Raw genomic sequence first — 18407 nt, 5'->3', positions numbered from 1 at the left:
GACTTTGGGAGAACCAATATTATTCTGTTATAGAAAAATAAATTGGTTCTAGAGATTATAAAAATTCATTCATTTAAGACATTCTTTTCAATACTTGTGTAGAGTGTAAAGAAAGTGTTTTGTTTTTCTTTTGGGAAGTTTGTTACTTTTTTTTGCATCAGCTTTTCTTATGTTTATAATAAGAAAAGTGATTGATTTTCTTTTTTTCAGATATATACCTCCTTGAGACGGGTGTTCAAGGTCTTGATTTGGTTCTTGTATTCTTCTTCACGTTGGTTAGCCTATTTATTGTTGTTGTTTATTTTTGTGGTTTTTACAGCAGGTGTTGGTCGGTCGTTTGGATGGGAATATATATTTTTTTGGTATAATATACAATGTTTTATGGAATTTAATGGAGTTTTTGTTGGATTTGTTTTATATTTATAAATGTAAGTGGTAAAAGTAGGAGTAGATGGTGTTTTATATATAAAGAGGAGGAGGAGGAATAAATAAAAAATATAATAGTTATTAAATAAATATAATGAATATAAAGAATTTTAAATGAAATCTTTAGTTTAAAACAAGAAATGTTTTAAAACATGGAAATTCAAAGTAAATTTTATTAAATTTGTTGAGATCAATTAAAAAAACAAATAAATTTTAAATAGATCCTGTTCCTTTCTGTTCAGCTGAAGTGAACTAGAACTGAACTAGAAGTGAATTGAACTGAACAAGAACTGTACTACAACTGAATTAGAACTAAACTAGAACTGAACTAGAACGGAACTAGAACTGTACTACAACTGAACTAGAACTGAACTAGAACTGAACTAGAACTGAACTAGAACTGAACTAGAACTGAACTAGAACTGAACTAGAACTGAACTAGAACTGAACTAGAACTGAACTAGAACTGAACTAGAACTGAACTAGAACTGAACTAGAACTGAACTAGAACTAAACTAGAACTGTACTACAACTGAACTAGAACTGAACTAGAACTGAACTAGAACTAAACTAGAACTGAACTAGAACTGTACTACAACTGAACTAGAACTGAACTAGAACTAAACTAGAACTGAACTTGAACTGAACTAGAACTGAACTAGAACTGAACTAGAACTGAACTAGAACTGAACTAGAACTGAACTAGAACTGAACTAGAACTGAACTAGAACTGAACTAGAACTGAACTAGAACTGAACTAGAACTAAACTAGAACTGAACTTGAACTGAACTAGAACTGAACTAGAACTGAACTAGAACTGAACTAGAACTGAACTAGAACTGAACTAGAACTGTACTACAACTGAACTAGAACTGAACTAGAACTGAACTAGAACTGAACTAGAACTGAACTAGAACTGAACTAGAACTGAACTAGAACTGAACTAGAACTGAACTAGAACTGAACTAGAACTGAACTAGAACTGAACTAGAACTGAACTAGAACTGAACTAGAACTGAACTAGAACTGAACTAGAACTGAACTAGAACTGAACTAGAACTGAACTAGAACTGAACTAGAACTGAACTAGAACTGAACTAGAACTGAACTAGAACTGAACTAGAACTGAACTAGAACTGAACTAGAACTGAACTAGAACTGAACTAGAACTGAACTAGAACTGAACTAGAACTGAACTAGAACTGAACTAGAACTGAACTAGAACTGAACTAGAACTGAACTAGAACTGAACTAGAACTGAACTAGAACTGAACTAGAACTGAACTAGAACTGAACTAGAACTGAACTAGAACTGAACTAGAACTGAACTAGAACTGAACTAGAACTGAACTAGAACTGAACTAGAACTGAACTAGAACTGAACTAGAACTGAACTAGAACTGAACTAGACTAACTGAACTAGAACTGAACTAGAACTGAACTAAAACTGGACTTGAACTGAACTCTAAAGTAATTTGAAGTATTTCTTTATAAGATTGAAGATTAGAATCAGATTTTAGATTATAAAATTCTGAGAAAGATATCCAAAATATTACACCATTTCAGATCTTATGAAATTTTAAATAAATTATTTAAACTGGAGGCCTTGAGTTAACAAAATTTATAAATTTTACTTATAAATATAATTTCAAAACATTTTCAATTTCATTCTAAAGATTTCACAAAATAATTATTTTATATTACAATATGAAGTTGATAATTATTTACAAGTTTAATTTAAAATTTGAATACTGACCTTTTCTTCAGAAACTTCGAGGGATTTCAAGTTGTTACCAACGACGCGGAGTTCTTCTTCAAGTTCAACAATTTTGCTAAGAAAATTTAAAAGTTTTAAATTAATATAAAAAGGAGTTTTAAAGGAGTTTAAATTCATTAATGTAAAAAAGGGTAAAATAGATAATAAAAGAAAGTCTTTGGTGGTTAAACATTTTACCTTTTTTTACAATAATAACATTAAATTTCAACAAAAAATTAAAGCATTTAATAGTTAGTTTTTAACAACAATTGCAACAAACCTTTCAGCAAGTTCAACTTTTTCCTCAGAACGTTCTAAATCTTGTTCCATGAGGACTAGTTTTCTGGCCACCTTTATATTTGGTTGTTTGGGGTTAGTTTATGGTTTTTGAACAAAAAAAATGGCAAGGCATCACACATCAAATACACGAGCAAATCCCATTAACAAATCCCGTTAACAATTACAAATATTAAACAATTTGTAATCAAAAACAGATTTGTTAAGAAATTGTATTTGAAATAGTTATAAACAAGTTAGCACACACAGGAGCGGGAATTTTTTTTAAGGTTAGAGCAGCGTATTTAAAACATAACAAAATAAAATTTTGTAAATGTTTTATTGAAAGCATTCAAAAATAAAACAAACAAAAAAATAATATATTAGTTTAAGAAATTTCATAAATTTCATAAAAGGAAATTATTAAATTACAACTTGATTTATGGCGAAAAAATGTGAATGTAATTATTTGTTTAAAAACGTTTTTTTCTTTTTACAAGAACTAATGAAGTAAAATGTTGTTTTTTTACAAAATTTTATACATATTTATATTAAACAAATAAAACATGCTTTTACTATAAACTAAAAGTTCATTATTCACATTTTTTATACAAAAACAAGTTGTTAATAAATTAATTAAAAACAAAAGAAACTAGCTAGCTAAATTTTGTTTTCTTTTTTCTTTCATTTTTGAGGTTAGGTTTTTAATATTAAAATAAAACAACAATTATCTTATAGATTTTTTAGTCCAGGCTTTTAAACGTCAACATTGAAAAATAAACATTTGCTTTCGAAATCTGTAAATAACCTACTTTTCTCCTTGTTCGGCACGTTCTTCAGCACGTTCCAAATCAGCTTCAACCATGGCCAATTTACGGGCAACCTTTTAATATTCATATGTGTAAATTAAATAACAAAATTTTCACACAATTCAATGGTTCAAATATAACGCGTACAAACATTGCAGTGGTGATTTAGTGTGGGGTAAGAAGAAGGGAAAATGAAACAAAAAAATAAAACATTTATAAGTAAACAAGAAAATTCTTTCCAGGTGGGTGGTTTGGCAGGCATATAACGCAACATCCATCAACAACATTAACAGAAAAATAAACGCTGGTATTTTGTTTTTCTTGGCAACAATCAATGATGATGATGATGATAAACAATGTAGCAGCAGCGTTTAAGATACAATTATTAAGTAACACAGCTTGTTTTTTTTTTTCTTTTTTTTTGTGTTTGCAGCAGCAGTAGCCGTTTGGTTAATAGCATTAGTTGTTTATAGGTTTATTAGGAGCACAGCCAGCATCTTAGCTGTTGTTATGGTTTATGATTTACATGTACAAATTACACATAGTAGTATTTTTTTGTGGGGTGAGGTTTTTTTAAGTGTCTTATTAAAAACTTGTGCTTAAATATTAAGAAATTTATTTGTATTTCTTTTTAAAGATGGCATAACCTTAAAGTAATTATTAGAAATATTTTCTATTTGATCAACATTTTAAATATTGATTTCATATATTTCTTAGCATTTTCAGAGAGAGTTAAAGAGTTGTTTCGAGTTTATCCTTAAACTTAATTTAAAAAGTAAAACATTGTTCTTGAAAGTTTCTAAAATTTAAAAAATGAAATCCCATTAATTAATATTTGAATGATTCCATAATTCCTTCAAACAAAACTCGTTTTTTGTATAGATCCTTCCTATTCAAACTCAAACTGAACTAGAACTGAGCTAGCACTGAGCTAGAACTGAACTAGAATTGAACTAGAACTGAGCTAGAACTGAACTAGAACTGAACTAGAACAGAACTAGAAATGAACTAGAACTGAACTAGAACTGAACTAGAACTGAACTAGAACTGAACTAGAACTGAACTAGAACTGAACTAGAACTGAACTAGAACTGAACTAGAACTGAACTAGAACTGAACTAGAACTGAACTAGAACTGAACTAGAACTGAACTAGAACTGAACTAGAACTGAACTAGAACTGAACTAGAACTGAACTAGAACTGAACTAGAACTGAACTAGAACTGAACTAGAACTGAACTAGAACTGAACTAGAACTGAACTAGAACTGAAGTAGAACTGAACTAGAACTGAACTAGAACTGAACTAGAACTAGAACTGAACTAGAACTGAACTAGAACTGAACTAGAACTGAACTAGAACTGAACTAGAACTGAACTAGAACTGAACTAGAACTGAACTAGAACTGAACTAGAACTGAACTAGGAACTGAACTAGGACTGAACTAGAACTGAACTAGAACTGAACTAGAACTGAACTAGAACTGAACTAGAACTGAACTAGAACTGAACTAGAACTGAACTAGAACTGACTAGAACTGAACTAGAACTGAACTAGAACTGAACTAGAACTGAACTAGAACTGAACTAGAACTGAACTAGACTGAACTAGAACTGAACTAGAACTGAACTAGACTGAACTAGAACTGAACTAGAACTGAACTAGAACTGAACTAGAACTGAACTAGAACTGAACTAGAACTGAACTAGAACTGAACTAGAACTGAACTAGAACTGAACTAGAACTGAACTAGAACTGAACTAGAACTGAACTAGAACTGAACTAGAACTGAACTAGAACTGAACTAGAACTGAACTAGAAACTGAACTAGAACTAGAACTACTAGAACTGAACTAGAACTGAACTAGAACTGAACTAGAACTGAACTAGAACTGAACTAGAACTGAACTAGAACTGAACTAGAACTGAACTAGAACTGAACTAGAACTGAACTAGAACTGAACTAGAACTGAACTAGAACTGAACTAGAACTGAACTAGAACTGAACTAGAACTGAACTAGAACTGAACTAGAACTGAACTAGAACTGAACTAGAACTGAACTAGAACTGAACTAGAACTGAACTAGAACTGAACTAGAACTGAACTAGAACTGAACTAGAACTGAACTAGAACTGAACTAAAACTGAACTAGAACTGAACTAGAACTGAACTAGAACTGAACTAGATCTGAACTAGAACTGACTAGAACTGAACTAGAACTGAACTAGAACTTAACTAGAACTGAACTAGAATAATTTCAAAATCCAATTGTCGTTGGTGTGAAAAGAATTTGGTCGAATTCTAAGAAATTTAAATTTGAAAATAAATGAATAAAAAGGTCGACTTTTTTGTCTTAAAAAAAGTTTGCAGCTTTATGGAAACAAAAAAACTTTGTCCGGGGAGTGTATGAGACAGTCTTGAGTATTAAGTCCGACCTTTAACTGTTGTTAACAATCAGCGAAAGACGATTTTTTACCTTTCTTTAAAAAAAGTTATTAAAAATACTATACAAAACTATTAAAAAAATTGCTATTTTATTTTTCTAAATTCAGCGAAAAAAAGTATAAGCAATAGATCCCTGAGAGTGTGTGTAGATCTAATAAATTTATAATTAATATTAATATACTTTTAACACCTTGTCACTTTTAATTAATAAAAAAAATAGAAAATAAAAACTTTGCGCTCAGATCTACAGCTGTGATAACTTTTATTTATAGTTAACTACGACAGCAAAACCTCTCCTCTTAAAGCGAAAAGTAAATATATATAAATATAAATAATCGGCTATAAAAGCAAATCATTAAAGTGCAGCGAGAACACTCCTTCACTTTTATGTTAATAATAAGAAATTTAAAGGAATTAAATGTTTCAAAACAACTGAGTTTTGATTTAATTTAAAATTTTGACAAATTTTGAATTAAAGCTAGGGAATAAGCTGCCAATATAGTCTGTTAGGCAATAATACTTTATGTCCTAAAGTAAGCCTTTTTAGATTTGACTCTTTTAAATATTAGATTAAACAAAATCAATAATTAACTAATTAGCTCTTTGTGGTTATTGCAATATAATGCAAAAAGTATAATGAACTGGCCTCTACAAAGAAGTATTTTTAACCTACTTTGTATAAGATTTATACAAATTAAAAAATAATTTTTAATTTCAATCTGTTTTGTTTTCTAAAAAAAAAAAAAAAAAAAGTGAAATTTATACAATTTAAATGAATCATTTCAATCATTACTTCATTTGGCTATGATAACAAAAAGCAAAAAAATTGAAATCAAAATCAAACATAGTGTGTAATGTAAGAGGTACGAGGTAGTACTAGTAGTCCAACCATTAAAATCTATATAACTAATGAATGTATATGGAATTTATCTACACAGCTGCTGAGAAGCTGTTGTTAGTGGTCAATCATTCATGGCCAAATATAGTATTTTGTTTTGTTTTTTATTTTTTCCTAACATATGCATGTTTAAGATTTGTTTGTATTTTTTTGCATAAATTTTTAAAATACAAACATGAAAATATTTTAAAGCACATACAGCTCCAGAGCTTTCTTTTACTTTATTATACGAGTATGTATGCATATTTTTAAATAAATAAAAAAATTTCAGTCACTCAACCAACCAGTCATTCAGTTCAGTTATCAAGTGGTGTGTGGTATGAATCATTTAATAAACAAATTTTGTATGATTGTTTCAAGAAATATTTGATGATACTTAAAAACAGCAAAAGAAAAAAAAAATTAGGTAACACTTTGTTTTTGTTTTTTAATTCCCAGAATAAATTTTTACTCAATTATGTTACATAAGTCGAGGAGGGTATATGTTTACTCATACTTTTGCTTGAGTTTATGTCGTAAAGAAGTCATTTACCAGGGAGTTTTTCTTTATTATCGATAAGCAACATTTATTTATATACTTTGGGGGGAAAAAGTTGACGTCATTATATGAAAAAAGTATCATAAACAAGTATTTTTATAAAGAAATTACTATTAAGAAGCACTTTTTGTTTATTTAGGGCTTTAAATAAAAACACAAAAAACATTCTGTTAATGTATTTGTAAAATTCAGTGAAAATTATTGAATTTCTTTAATTGTTTTGTTAAAGTAACTATTCTTGAGACCTTCAATTAGTCAATACATTTCTTTAAAACCAATTGAGAAATATATTACAATCAAATTTTTATACGAAAGTATAAAGCTTGAAGGTTTTTAATTCAAAATCTAATTCATTCGTGTTAAAATTATAAAAAAATTCTTATAAGAATATAGAAATAGACATCTGTAGAAGCTGTTACAGTGAAAACGAATAGAAAACAGTTGACCATCTCATCATCCTACTTTGTTGGAGTTGCTCTGATAGTCACTTTTCGTACGATTCGAAGGACCTATCAAGGATTGATAATCAAATCATAGGTCTGTTCATTTAGATTCATTTTCTCTAACATATTCCAGAGAGATTCTAAAGTACTTTTAAAGTGTTTTTATTTAGAAGCAGTTCATTGACACAACTTCTTTACTAGATCAATGGAAGTGTTTTAAAGAAAACTTCGAAAAAAAAATGAATTAATGCCAAACATCTTGCAACCAAATGATTGTAATGAGTCATTTGACAAAACTTTTAATACAAATGACCAAATCACTCTTAATATTCAAAACCTTTTTTTGATCAGTTATAACAATGAATCACGGTATAAAACAAAATTTTTAAAAATAAATTTTAATGCAAAAGAAATGGATTATTTAATAAATATAAAGGAACAGTTAGTTGTTAAACAACTATAAAATCAAACAACTATTACGTCAGTCTTATAATCTAATTAAAAAAGTCAAAAAACCATATATTATGTCAGCAAATTAATAGTATGTATAGCAGGCATGGAAAATTCAGTACTTTAATACTTTTTGATATCGCAAAATAATGTGTGGTGACTTCTTCGATACTTTTTCTAACTGATAAACTTTTGATAAGTAGTCCATATAGTAGTTAGTCTGTAGAGTAGTCTATAGTCTAGTCAATAGTCTATACTCCAGGCTAGAGTCTAGTCTAGAAAATAGACTGGTCTATAGACTAGTCTATAATCTAGTCTGTAGTCTAGTCTACAGCCTAGTCTAAAATCTAATCTAGCCTATAGTCTAGACTATAACCTCGTCTATAGTCTAATTTATAGTCTAGTCTACAGTCTAATCTACAGTCTAGTTTGTAGTCTATAGCCTAGTCTATAATCTAGTCTACTATGATCTAGTATATAGTCTAGTCTCTAGTGTTGACTATAGTATAATCAACAGTCTATAGTGTAGTCTATAGTCTTGTCTATAATCTAGTTTATAGTCTAATCTATAGTCTAGTTTATAATATAGTCTAGTCTATAGTCTAGTCTATAGTCTAGTCTGTAGTCTAGTCTGTAGTCTAGTCTATAGTCTAGTCTATAGTCTAGTCTATAGTCTAGTCTATAGCATAGTCTATAGTCTAGTCTATAGTCTAGTCTATAGTCTAGTCTATAGTCTAGTCTATAGTCTAGTCTATAGTCTAGTCTATAGTCTAGTCTATAGTCTAGTCTATAGTCTAGTCTATAGTCTAGTCTATAGTCTAGTCTATAGTCTAGTCTATAGTCTAGTCTATAGTCTAGTCTATAGTCTAGTCTATAGTCTAGTCTATAGTCTAGTCTATAGTCTAGTCTATAGTCTAGTCTATAGTCTAGTCTATAGTCTAGTCTATAGTCTAGTCTATAGTCTAGTCTATAGTCTAGTCTATAGTCTAGTCTATAGTCTAGTCTATAGTCTAGTCTATAGTCTAGTCTAGTCTATAGTCTAGTCTATAGTCTAGTCTATAGTCTAGTCTATAGTCTAGTCTAGTCTAGTCTATAGTCTAGTCTATAGTCTAGTCTATAGTCTAGTCTATAGTCTAGTCTATAGTCTAGTCTATAGTCTAGTCTATAGTCTAGTCTATAGTCTAGTCTAGTCTAGTCTAGTCTATAGTCTAGTCTATAGTCTAGTCTATAGTCTAGTCTATAGTCTAGTCTATAGTCTAGTCTATAGTCTAGTCTATAGTCTAGTCTATAGTCTAGTCTAGTCTATAGTCTAGTCCATAGTCTAGTCTATAGTCTAGTCTATAGTCTAGTTTATAGTCTAGTCTATAGTCTAGTTTATAGTCTAGTCTATAGTCTAGTTTATAGTCTATTCTATAGTACAGTCTATAGTCTAGTCTATAGTCTATTCTATAGTCTATTCTATAGTCTATTCTATAGTCTATTCTATAGTCTATTCTATAGTCTAGTCTATAATCTAGTCTATAGTCTAGTCCATAGTCTAGTCCATAGTCTAGTCTATTCTATAGTCTAGTCTATAGACTAATCTATTCTATAGTCTAGTCTATAGACTAATCTATTGTCTGTAGTCTAGTCTAGTTTTTAGTCTAGTCTATAATCTAGTGGAAAATTAGTTTAGTACTTTACCCTAAAAAAGTAAAATTTTTGACTATAGTACAATTTCAATATTTAAATTTTCCATGCCTGGCATGTAGTGTCGTGATCGTCAAACTTTTATAATAGTTAAACTAGACAATTTTCTTACGTTCGTTCACATATTTAAAAACCTAAGTCATTATTTAGCGTAAAATTTTATTAAACAAATATTTGATTGATAAAAAAAAATAGTAGATTGATAAAGTAATAAAATAGCAAATAAATAAATTATCAGTATTAAAAAGTTCACTATTAATAAACCAAACTTTCAAGAACATTTTTTATACTCTTCTCTATTTAAAAAAACGCATTCAAACTCTCTTACTCTTTACTCTCTCTCTTTTTGTTGTGCAATGCTCCATTTGTTTTAAGAAATAATACAAAATTCAATAAGTATTTTTTGCTTTTTCATTATATGAAGATCATTGTTTTTAAATCTTTATTTAAATAATTTTCTTTATAATTAAACTTATTTTAGTTTATAGAAAAAAATAAATTTAAATTATAATAATTAAAGCAAAAAAAAAAGGGATTTTTTATATAAATATGCTCAGAATAAATATGTTTTTATAGACAATAATAATAATAATTAAATTTGAAAAAAATAATAATAAAAAATACACTTTACCAAAAAAATAATAGAAATAGAATACAATTTAACAAGAGACAATTTAAAATAACATAGAATTTTGTTTATAAAGATAAATTAACACAAAAAAAATTAAAATTTGTTAGTTATTTTGCAGATTTTTTTTTTGTTTTATAGAAAAGTTTTTTAAACTTTTTTACAATTTTTTTCTTTTTTTCAATTTTTACGCTTTAGTATATTTTTTTATAAATTTGTTTTAAGAAACTCTTTAAATAATTTAAAATTCTCTTAAATTATTTTAAGGCTTTGCCATTCTTTATAATATTTAGGTTTTTTTAGAATTTTAGAATTGTTTTTTTATCAATATTTTAATCAATTATAATTATATACAACTGATAAGTATTTGTGTTATTTTTTAAGATACATTATAGATAACAAATTAAAATAATTTTGTTTTTACAAAGAAAATTTCATATTTTTTTAAGCAGCACAAGTTTTCAATAGGTAAACACCTTTTTATGTTTTTCGGGGGATAGTTAGTTAATAGTACATATTGTTTCTTCTTAAGTCATAAGAAACCAACTCCTTGCATTATGTTAACAAACTTGCAAATCCTTAAAGGATTTTATATTTGTTTTTAGAATTTTCTAAAGTTTATTTTGTTCTAAAGTTTACTTTACAAAGCTTTACAATATAAAGACATGCTCGTGCTTGGTGTTGTTGTTATTTTAACCAACAAACTCTATTAGCTAAGAGAGTATGTATAATAAACGAGTATGAATTTAATTTTTAAATTAACAGTGATGATCGTTTTTTTCTGATATTTTTTTCGTTTACAAAAAACAAAACTGTTTTTTCTTTTTTGTTTTAGAATGCAGAGCAAAATCTACAATTATGTATAAATGAAAATACAAAAGAATCAAGTTTGTTGCAAAGTTTCAGGAGTTGGTGGTGGTACAATAATATCTGAATCCTTATTAGTTTTGGTATTAGTACAAACTGAATCATCTTCATTATTATTATTATTAGTAGTAGTAGTAGTGGTAGCACTTTGATTTGCATCAGTATTATCATTGTTATTGTTATTATTATTGTTGGTAGATGATGAACAACTAGCATCGGCAATAAGTAAATGTTTTAAATTGGTTATAATTTGCACCTCATCGTATTTCTTGTCAGCCTCCTCAGCAAGGAAACGAGCTTCCTTCAATTGATTCTCAAGAGCGTCCATGCGTTCTTCATCGGCAAGGGCGCGGTTCTCAAGGATCTTGCGAGCACTGTTGAGTTTTCACATATTTATTTATAAAATCACATCGTTTAGAATTGCCCATAGAAGACATCCAAGATTAATAGCGGAGTATATTGCAATTTGATAAACCATTTTTTCCAGATGTTGTGTCATTCATCGTCCACAAGTCGGATTTGATGAAAAGACATTTGACGTAGGATATATATATGGAGGCGACACAGACAATGGAGACACATACACACACACATATATATTATATAGAAAACATAGACAAGAAATTTGTTGGTGTTTTGATTGGTTGGTTGTTTGGTTGCGGTGCACAGTAGTGGTTGGCGGCGTTTGTGATTTGGTTTTTTTATATAGTTTGATGGTGATAATTTGCCATTCACATGGTTGTATATGTAGCAGTCGGTAGTAGTAGTAGAATAGTAGTTTTATTTTTATAGCATCCAAAATAAATGTTGACGGTGGAAAACAAGAAAATTTTGCAAATTTTTAAACTAAATTTTTAAGCCATTTTCTCTAAAGATTTATATGTTTTTCTTTTCGATTTTTAATGGAAAAGGTAAATTTTTATTAGAATTCTTTAACATCATCTTTAACAGACCCTTCATGTTGGAAACAAAAGCCATAGTTTTAGAATGTAATGGATTTCTCGGGGATTCTAGGAATGTAATTCAAAGGATCTAAACAGTCGGTATAGATTATGAGGATTTTTAAACATTTTTCGAAAATTCCATATTATGTTCGAATAATAATTTAAAAATTTTAATTTTGAAAGTTCGAAAATTCGAAATTTCAATGTTATGTTCGAATAAAAACTAAAGCTTTCGAAATCATCCTTAAGCCACTAGGATTCATAAAAGTGGAATTTTAGTTTAATTTAAAGCCAAATTCTTCTATTTTCGAATTTCGAACTCGAAAATTTTGAAAATAATTTGAAAATTTTCCTAGATTTCGGAAAAATTTTTAATATATTGTTTCAGAATATACCATTTTTAAGTTATATTCGAAAATTCCAACTTTTTACATTTTCGAAATTTCGAAGTTATGTTCGAAAAATTTTTAAAGCTGCTAAAATTAGTTTTAAATCATAGGGATTCATAAAACCTTAATTTTAGTTATAATTTGAAAATAAATTTCTTAGATTTTCGAATTTCGAACTCGAAAATTTTGAAAATAATTTGAAAATTTTTCTAAATTTCTGAAAAATTTTTAATATAGTTTCAGAATATATGATTTTTAAGTTATATTCGAAAATTCCAACTTTTTAGGACATTTTCGAAAATTCGAACTTAAGTTCAAAAATTTTTTTACAGCTGCTAAAATTAGTTTTAAATCATAAGGATTCATTAAAACTTAATTTCCGTTTAATATGAAAGCAATTTCTTACATTTTCGAATTTCGAACTCGAAAATTTTGATAATAACTTGAAAATTTGTCAAAATTTCAGAAAAATTTTGAATATAATTTCAGAATATATGATTTTTAAATTATATTTGAAAACTCGAACTTCTCAGAACATTTTCGCAATTTCGAAGTTATGTTCGAAAAAAATTTAAAACAGTCAGAATGATCTTTAAGTCACTAGGATTCATAAAAATGCAATTTTAGTTTAATTTGAAACCAAATTCTACCATTTTCGAATTTCGAACTAGTAAATTTTGAAAATAATTTTAAAATTTTCTTGAAATTTTGAAGAATAATCAATTTAGTTTCGGAATATATGATTTTTAAGTTATGTTCGAAAATTCGAACTTATGTTCGAAAAAAATTTAAAGTTCTCAAAATGACCTTTAAATCACGAGCAATCATAAAAATGGATTTTTGCTTAAATTTGAGACCAATTACATGGATTTTTTCAATTTCGAACTTCAAGATTTTGAAAATAATACTTTATAATTAAAGTTTTGCTTTATGTACCTTTTTTTCTATTTCGAAAGAAAAACATATAAATCTACAACTACAGCACTTTCATGTTAACAGACATTTAACATAAACATACTAATATTTCAGATAATAAATAAATAAATTTTTATACTTAAACTATATGGTGATAATACGATCGAGACATAAACTAGAAAAATCTTAGGAGTGCAACAATCTCTTTAAATATTAAAAATATTATTAATGAAAAAAAAAGGAATTATTATTATTATTATTTGGCAGCTCTAAAATTTGTACTACAAATAGCTGAGAGGGTATATGGATGGAAAAACAGGAAATAATATTTTCTAAGAAAACACTACTTTTAAACATTTTCCAGGAAAACAAACAAAAAGTTACAAATTGTTGCATGCCTAATACTTAAAAATTAATAATAATATAAATACTTATATATAAAATAAATAAAACTCTCTTTTTTGTTAATTACAACAAAGAAAAGAAAGCTTTTTCCAGTTTTTTTATAATAAAATAAAACTTAAATTTAATTAAAACTAATATAACAACACTTTAAGGAGCATTTAAAGTGTTGTTGGGGGGTTACCTTTACATTTACACAAGTTAAAAGAGAGCATTACCCAGTTTTACCTAACCTCAATTTAAAACAAAATAATTCAAACCCTAATACCCTAATAGAGTAAATAAAATTTGTATATAATTGGTTTTGTTTTTTGTAGCAAATAATACCTCTTCATATTTCTTATCGGCTTCTTCGGCAATTAATTTAGCCTGTGCCAATTGGGCTTCCAAAACAGCTACTCTGTCATCTTCCATATTTGTACGATTTTCAAGAGCCTTTCGTATCCTAATTTATTTGATTATATATATATATATTTTTTTTAATTATTGCTCTTAGTTTTGGAAATTTTTAAAAAAACCCAAAAATTATTTAAAAAAATATAAACCTTCACCTTGGATAACTTAAAATTTAAACTTAATTTGTTCTTTTTTTTTCACTTTAAAAAATACTAAAAAATTATTTGTAATAAATAAATAAAATATTTCAATACAGTTCGCATTGAAATGGAATACTAACCGTTCACTTTCATCAGCAGCTTGGGAAGCTTCAGAGAGCTTAGCTGTGGCGGAACCCAAACGTTCTTCTGAACGTTCCAAGTCTTCTTCGAGCAATTGAATACGACGGTTCAAAGCAGCAACTTCAGATTCAGCCTAAAATTTTTTTGGTTTTATAAAAAGAGAAAATAAATATTTTTGTTTTTTTTTTTTCTTATAAAATAACTTAAAATTAGCCTTAAAACCTTAAGGGATAAACTCAAATATATGCTCCGCAATAGATTTAATATAAAATATACTTTTAATAGGTTTTTGGAAGCCCAATTTTCTAAGAAATGTATAACCTATAACTGGGTTTAAATATGCTCTCTTTTTTTGCTTTAAATTTTGTGTAAAAGTTTAGTTTTATTCGAAATTCTTAAGAATTTCTTTGGTTGTTTTTATCCTTTTGTGTGGTAGAGCTGTAAAAGAAACTTTTAGAAAAGAAAACTATGCTTTTTTCTTTCTTTCCTGGATTTAACAAAATTATGCAAACATTGTGGTATAAAAAACCCCTAAAGTAGAAACTGACATCATCCTTTATGAGCAAACTGTGACGTTTTCTTTAACTCACAGCTGTTGAAAGTATTTTTGTTAAAAAATTACTTTAGTTGTAACAAGTGAAATCTTTTAGTTCCTTATTTCCTTCAATAAATCTCAAATTCAGAGAGAAATTTTTATAAAAAATTAAAGTATACTTTTAAAATTCTTCACCTTTTTTAATTTTCTTTTTTCATTACATGCATATGTATTTGTAAACTAAGAAAAAATGTTATTAAAATGCCTTTATTTAAAAAAATATTAGCGCAAAATTACGTCATCATTATAACAAGCTTGCTGGCTGTTTGCTTTTGGGGTAGGGAGAGAGAGAGAATAGTTTGTGTGTCTGTAAACATACTCAAAGTATAGAAATTTTTTAATAAAATTGTATTTTTGTTGTTGTTATTTCGAGAAAACAAAATAAAAAAAGTCATTGACAAAAAGGGAGTGAAGTATGTGTCTGTATGTTGAAAAATATTTGAATGATTATATTTATATGAGCAGTTTGTATGTATAAAACGTTGCCATGGGGCATCAGCTAAATTTTGGAACATGGATATTCAGCCACAACTAGTCAACAATCTCATATAGTGTTACAAAAAAAAAACATACAGCAAAGATAGTCAGCCAACAAAATCCCCCAACAAAAACAAAATAAACAGAAAAAAAATGAGCAAACATATACGGTTTTGTTCATTTAAATAAATATTAAAGAAAGCAAGTAAGAGAATAAGATCTGTTAAGACCGACTTTTTGATACTGTACAGTATACACAGACTTTTTGTAGAGAGCAGCTATAACAAATTATAAAGTGAATATCACAGAAATCCCTTATTCATAATAATTATACAAGAACTAGGTGTAATTAGGAACCGTTCTCTATAGAATTAAGAAGATTTCCTTTTCGAAAATTGATTCTATGTTCAATTAGGTGTCGATCTATACAAAAAGTTTTCTTTTTGAAAGGTTTGTCATGAAAATTAAAGTCCAATATCGTATCTTAATTCTATTGATTTCAATAGTTTGACTTTGATATTGCAACCTAATAATATATAGTATTAGGTTGAACAAACAAGCTTTCTAAACCTAACCATTGTGTTAATGGTGTAGGGTATTTCAAATTGTTATAATTTTTGTTTTTGCCACAAGTTGATAAAAAAATATGACTAAATTTTATTTAACTTTTTTTCTGCTTTACTAATATTTCTTCTTTCATTCCTTTTTTCTTTGGGGATGAGCAACAGTGTGGTTTATTTGTTATTCATTCTATAATTTTTTTGTTCATTGATAATACGAGTGTAGAATTTATGAAACAAAACTTAGCTGAACTGTTTTTTTTTTCTCTAGATTTGCATAATATTTAAATATAGAAATAAATATTATTTAGCTACTAACAGTTTAAATCATAAATATCATAAATAATATAACAAATAAAACGGTTAATTTTAAAAACAAGTATCGTTTTAAACAAAGAAATGAAAAGATGTTTAAAAAAAACAATCATATTTATTAAGAAAAATATCTATAATTCTTTGAAAACAATATAATCGAATCCAGCTCAAATTTATTAATAATGTTACAAACTTTAATACATGTCCAAAGTTTGAATTGTAACAAAATGGAGAATATAGTTAAATCTGGGATAAAACGAAAACAGTTTACAATTGGAAACAGAATTCCAAACTTGTTTATAAAGTTATGAAACCAAATAATAATACAGAATACATTGTTCACTAATTCCTCGATATTTGTCTAAATTTTACCGATTCTTGACCCTTTAGAAAGAAATTTTATAAAATGAGGGTTGGGATTTCGAACGGTCTAAGAACTTTTAATGAAAACTTTTTTAAAAATACTCAATAGTTTATTTATAAAAATGTTTTGGGGAACTTAGGAAATTGGTTTCCTTAAGGTTTTAAGTGCTTTTCTTAAACAAATTTTATTTAAAATCCAAATTTTAATAAGTTTACTACAAAAATCTGAAATTACTATATCCCTGTCTAATTCCTTGACGTTTTTGAAACCTTTTATTAAAAAAATTTTAGTTGAAAACCTCAATTTGAAATATTTCTCTAAAGAATTGCAATAATTTTATCTCCTTTGGCGATCATTGAACCTAGGAATCGGGTTTTCAATCAGTCAAAGTAGTTTTATCAGAAATTTTATGTTGAGAATGCCATTTTGGCTGTAAAAATCTTTAATTATCTGTAATTTTTCTTTTAGGAAGCTAATTGCCTCTACAGATGACAAGTTAAATCTATAAAAGGATTCAATACATTGAATGGACAAAGAAGCTGTTGGTCGACAACTATGTATAACAGAAAGAATATCAAGAAACCTTTAAAGTTACAAAGTGATAAACAATCAAGCCTTCAAATGTCATATTTGAAACCAAGTTTAAATAAACTTATAAAATCTGTGAGCAGCCTAAATGTTTATTTGTTTTATATAAAATTTTGTTAATTTTTATGTAATTTCTATCAAAATGTTTTCTTTTCTTATATTTTTTCCTATTAATAAATAATTTTGTATATAAAAACTATAAAACTGCCTAAAACTTTTCTTCTAATCAAAATCCCACCAAAAAACTCATGTGACTACATTTTCCCCCCAAAAAATAGATTAAATAAAATCAATAAAATTACATATTTTTAATGGGCCAATTGACAAATTCAATTAATTGTCAAATGACGAAAAAAAAACACATACACACACGGTTTAAAATTTCTCACTGGGCACAGTCGTATAGCAATGAAAATGGAAAAATTTTGTTATAAAAATGTACGCTAATTATAGCAAAATTAAACAACTACATAAAACCATAGTAGAAAAACTACGTTTGGGGGAGAATGATGAACATAATAAAATTGAAAAATAAAAATAAAAACCTAACATTGAACTTTTTTTCTATATTTAAACACGATACAAACATGGTTTATTTTAATGTTTTCCATTTATAATAGACTTGGATTATAAAGAATAAAACAAATGGCCGTAAAAGGTAAAGAATTAATTTTACTTTTTTTTTTCTGCCCATTTTTACTGAATGAGCTGGCTTAGTGGCGACTGACTGTGATGATGGTCATACAAAAATTATTAAACACACAGTGTCAAGTATAAAACGCACATCAAGAGAGATAGAGAAAACACCCCCAACAATAACATTATAATATGAGAAGAATATTAAAGAAAATAAGGAAATGCAAATGAAAACAAAGTAAGAAATTATTATAGTCGGTTAAAACCGATGATATGAAAAAGTATAATGATTGTCTGAGAAGACCTTATAAGGAGAA

At 27.4% G+C, this 18407-nt stretch overlaps 1 protein-coding gene across 17 annotated transcripts in view; it reads right to left on the bottom strand.

The window, feature by feature from the left end:
* LOC119605398 (tropomyosin-2) overlaps positions 1 to 18407 on the bottom strand; it is a 50515-nt gene that overhangs the window by 12557 nt on the left and 19551 nt on the right. For 6 of the 17 annotated variants that reach the window (XM_037958486.1, XM_037958488.1, XM_037958481.1 and 3 more), the window contains 5 exons: positions 14555 to 14688; positions 11485 to 11602; positions 3272 to 3342; positions 2184 to 2259; positions 219 to 281 (listed from right to left, as the gene is read on the bottom strand). In XM_037958486.1, the coding sequence (XP_037814414.1) occupies positions 219 to 281; positions 2184 to 2259; positions 3272 to 3342; positions 11485 to 11602; positions 14555 to 14688 (462 nt within the window). Of the gene's footprint in view, positions 1 to 218; positions 282 to 2183; positions 2260 to 2463; positions 2535 to 3271; positions 3343 to 11484; positions 11603 to 14205; positions 14324 to 14554; positions 14689 to 18407 lie in introns of all 17 variants that reach the window. The other 11 variants (XM_037958489.1, XM_037958477.1, XM_037958480.1 and 8 more) reach the window with 3 other exon arrangements.

Source organism: Lucilia sericata, unplaced genomic scaffold, assembly GCF_015586225.1.
Source record: "Lucilia sericata isolate MDLA Ls3-8-SP2 unplaced genomic scaffold, ASM1558622v1 Contig000482F_arrow, whole genome shotgun sequence".
Classification (NCBI taxonomy): Eukaryota; Metazoa; Arthropoda; class Insecta; order Diptera; family Calliphoridae; genus Lucilia; species Lucilia sericata.
The sequence above is the reverse complement of the archived record's forward strand: the minus strand, read 5'-3'. Positions and strand labels throughout refer to the sequence as shown.